The 3,606-nt window shown below is 44.3% G+C and overlaps 1 protein-coding gene across 1 annotated transcript; it reads right to left on the bottom strand.

The window, feature by feature from the left end:
• Window positions 1-343: 343 nt before the first annotated feature.
• On the bottom strand, window positions 344-2,398 carry LOC134750317 (uncharacterized). The gene has a single exon (XM_063685481.1). The coding sequence runs from the start codon at window positions 2,396-2,398 to the stop codon at window positions 344-346; it is 2,055 nt and encodes a 684-aa protein (XP_063541551.1).
• Between the last annotated feature and the right edge of the window lie 1,208 nt (window positions 2,399-3,606).

The following is a 3,606-nucleotide window of genomic DNA, read 5'->3' as shown; positions in this document are numbered from 1 at the left end:
TTCATTCATCTCTTTCGTTCCTTATGTGGGTAGTCCCACCTATCAGCTTATTACTTATTACTTACTATTCGGGAAAAATAAGGAAACACAGGGTTTGAACTTTATTCATGAGTGCTCACTGCATGGGTAGCGCTTTTTATACAATTTCTTATTACATGCTTATATTTAATATTATTATCTATGTTACATTTTTCATATATTCGCTATTGTATTATTATCTTAAATCTAATATACATATTGTGCGTTTCTTATGACACGAGTTTGGCTCTCTCTTTTGATTATTCCTACTGGGTTTTTTATGTTTTTCTTAAATATATTTACTATATTTTAAAAACATATATTTCTATCTAGTTTTATTTCTTTTTACGACTCTTCTCACAATTTTTAAGCAGAACTCTATAAATTGGTCCATTTCCGCACTAGCCATTATGTTGTGTAGTTTGTCGGCAGTTATACTAATTTTAATTTTTTGCTCCATATCAAAGCGCTCACTATCATGAACTGGACACTCAAATATTATATGTGGCACCGTTTCTTGCGTATTGTTGTCACAGACGCACGATGGACTCTCCTTGCACTTGAAGCGGTTTAAATACTCAGAGAATCCACCGTGTCCCGTCATCAACTGCGTCTTTAGGTTGTTTGGCTCTGATTTCCTTGTCACCCTATAAGCCGCCACTGCATCTGGGAAGAATAACTTCGTGATGGAAGCCGTTTCGCCAGACTTATACCTCCGATTCCATTCGTCAAGCGTCGACATGCGAATGCTACGCTTGACGAATGAAACCGGGCATTGGTCATAGTCCGGCTTTCGTTTGGAGCCTACTGCTGCTCCTTTCGCCAACTCGTCTGCCCGCTCGTTGCCTTCTAACCCTGCGTGAGCTTTAATCCAGTGTAGGGTGACTACCTTACCCTGGAGAGACATAGCTTTTAAATTCTCTCTGGCCTCTACAGCGAGGGGGTGAAGGCAACTGTGGTTTTGTATTGTTTGAAGGGCTGCCATAGAGTCGCTGTAGACTCCATACGATTTCTCGGCATACTTCTTTGCTTCCCTAGTGGCCCTGCACAGGGCAAGGAGCTCCGCCTGGTAAACCGTACAGTATCTCGATAGAGCAAGCTTGTGGGCTTTGGTTTCGGTTTCTCCCTTCCAAATAGAAAGTGAGGCTCCAACCCCGCCCTCAAGCCTGCTGCCATCGGTAAATATTCGCACATCGAACTCACTGTTCGAGTTCACATCGTCTTGGTTCACCAGGCGAACCACCCTCAAATCTTCGCGATCCGCAGGATGAGGCATTTCAGTTGCGGATGCCATTTGTTCCACCTCTCTATCTCCAGGCCACAGGGCAGGCAGAGACTCTCCCTTCTTGGCTTCGTACAACGAAGCCGCCTCTCGGACTCGGAGGTCAAGAGGGAGCATCCCCGCCAGAACCAGCGCCGAGTTGAGGGACACGGTGCGGTATGCCTTGCATATCTTCTGCGCCATTCCGCGTTGCACCACTGCCAACTGCTTTTGGACACCCAATTTGTTTGCAGCATGCGCCCAAACACTAGCGGCATACAGTATGATGGGCTCTACGGTTGCCACATATATTATTTTTACGACTTCAGGATGGAGCCCCCAGTCTGTCTTGGCAGCCCTAGATAGCTGTTTATAGACTGCTATCGCTTTCCTGCAGACATTCGAAACATGGCTGTTAAAAGTCAGCTTGTCGTCGATGGTTACACCAAGTAATTTCATCTCTTTTACCATGGCGATGCTGGTTCCGCCCATACTCAGTCGAGGGGTGTCATACTTGAGCCTCCGTGTAATTACCATTGCATTAGTTTTATGCGGTGCGAATCGAAGCTTATTACTGACACCCCACTCCCGAGCATGGTCGAGAGCAGCGTTTGCGCGCGTTTCAATTTCCAGAGCGGTATTCCCATCAACGACAAGTACGACATCGTCTGCGAATGCCTGGCAGTAGTCGCCCCTTTGCCCGTAACTTTTAAGTAGTGGGTCCAAGAGCAAGTTCCACAGAATGGGGCCCGCTATCGATCCCTGTACGCATCCCTTGGTGGTGTCCAGACTGTATTGCTCTCCCGCGTATCTAACTGTTACTCTTCGGTCTGTGAGGTAGCTATCGATTACGCGTCTCAGTTCAACTGGGCAATTCTCTTCCGCCAACCGGGACCTGATAGCCGGCCACCAAGCACCATCGAAGGCCCCCTCTATGTCCAGTGATATTAGTGTTACGATCTTTTTAGAGTCTAATTTCTTTCGTATGTATTTCATTAGGGCATAAAGGGAGTCCTCGGTGCTGCGCTGTGGCATGAACCCGTATTGGCGATCACTCATTTGGGGCAGCAAGTAAAACTTTAGCCTGTTCACCACCATCTTCTCAAACACTTTACCCATGATCGGAAGCAGTCCTATTGGCCTGTACGATTTGGGCGTTGTATAGTCTCCTCTACCAGGCTTTCGGAGGACCACCACCGTTGCGGTTTTCCAAGCCCTAGGGAAGTATCCTCGGCTTAAACATTTATTAAGCAGTGCAAGGAACGTCTCTGGGTCCGTTTCTATGGCGTGAAGGCAAATATCAGAGGTAAAGCCGTCCTCCCCTGGGGCTTTTTAGGGGCTTTTTAGGTTAGGTTAGGTTAGGTTAGGTTAGGTTAGGTTAGGTTAGGTTAGGTTAGGTTTTTTTTTTTTTTTTTTTTTTTTTTTTTCTCTGTATCCTCCAACATGATCGGAGCCTATGTTAGCAGTGTATCTTTCATTCCAGTTCTCACTTTTATTCTTCTCGCACTTTCATGCTTCATACTATCTTTCTTTCATTCATCGTCTTGCATTGCTTTTTCTGGGTGGGACTCCCAGCTACGTTTGCCTATTCTATACTATATATTTATTTCTTCCTTTAATTGTTTCAGGGATTGTACTTGGTGGTCCTTTCATTGGGGGTTGTAAATAATCAAGAATACAGTTGTGTCCATTCAAGGTGGTTCGGGTTTTACATTTCTCTCTGTAATTTTTACTCTACGCTATTTACATTTTTTGTTTCCTTATTCTATTATTTTATGTTTATTTTAATATACTTATTATATTAATCAAACATAACTTTCTTATCTAGTTTTGTTTCTATTGATTACTATTTTTACAATTTTTATACAGTATTTTACAAACTCCTCTTTATTTTCTCCTGAAATTAGTTCCCTTATTACCTCGGATGTTAGGTTGGTCGCTGTTCTTTGTTCGAAATCAAATCGTTCTTTTGCATGTATCGGACATTCCAGTAGTATGTGTTCAACTGATTCGTGTTTTGCCGGGTCGCAGATGCACGAGGGACTCTCCTTGCACCTAAAGCGGTTCAGGTATTCAGAGAATCCTCCGTGCCCTGTCATAAGCTGCGTCGTAACATTTGTTGGTTCCATTTTGCGAATTACATTGTATGCCGCCACTATGTCCGGGAAAAACAGCTTAGTTGTAGATGCGGTTTCGCCTGACTTATATCTGTGGTTCCATTCGTCAAGCGTTGCCATACGCAGGCGTCGCTTTACGTATGCGATCGGACATTGATCGTAGTCTGGTTTTCGTTTTGAGTCTGCAGCTGCTCCTTTTGCAAGCTCATC

Source organism: Cydia strobilella, chromosome 19, assembly GCF_947568885.1.
Source record: "Cydia strobilella chromosome 19, ilCydStro3.1, whole genome shotgun sequence".
Classification (NCBI taxonomy): Eukaryota; Metazoa; Arthropoda; class Insecta; order Lepidoptera; family Tortricidae; genus Cydia; species Cydia strobilella.
The sequence above is the reverse complement of the archived record's forward strand: the minus strand, read 5'-3'. Positions and strand labels throughout refer to the sequence as shown.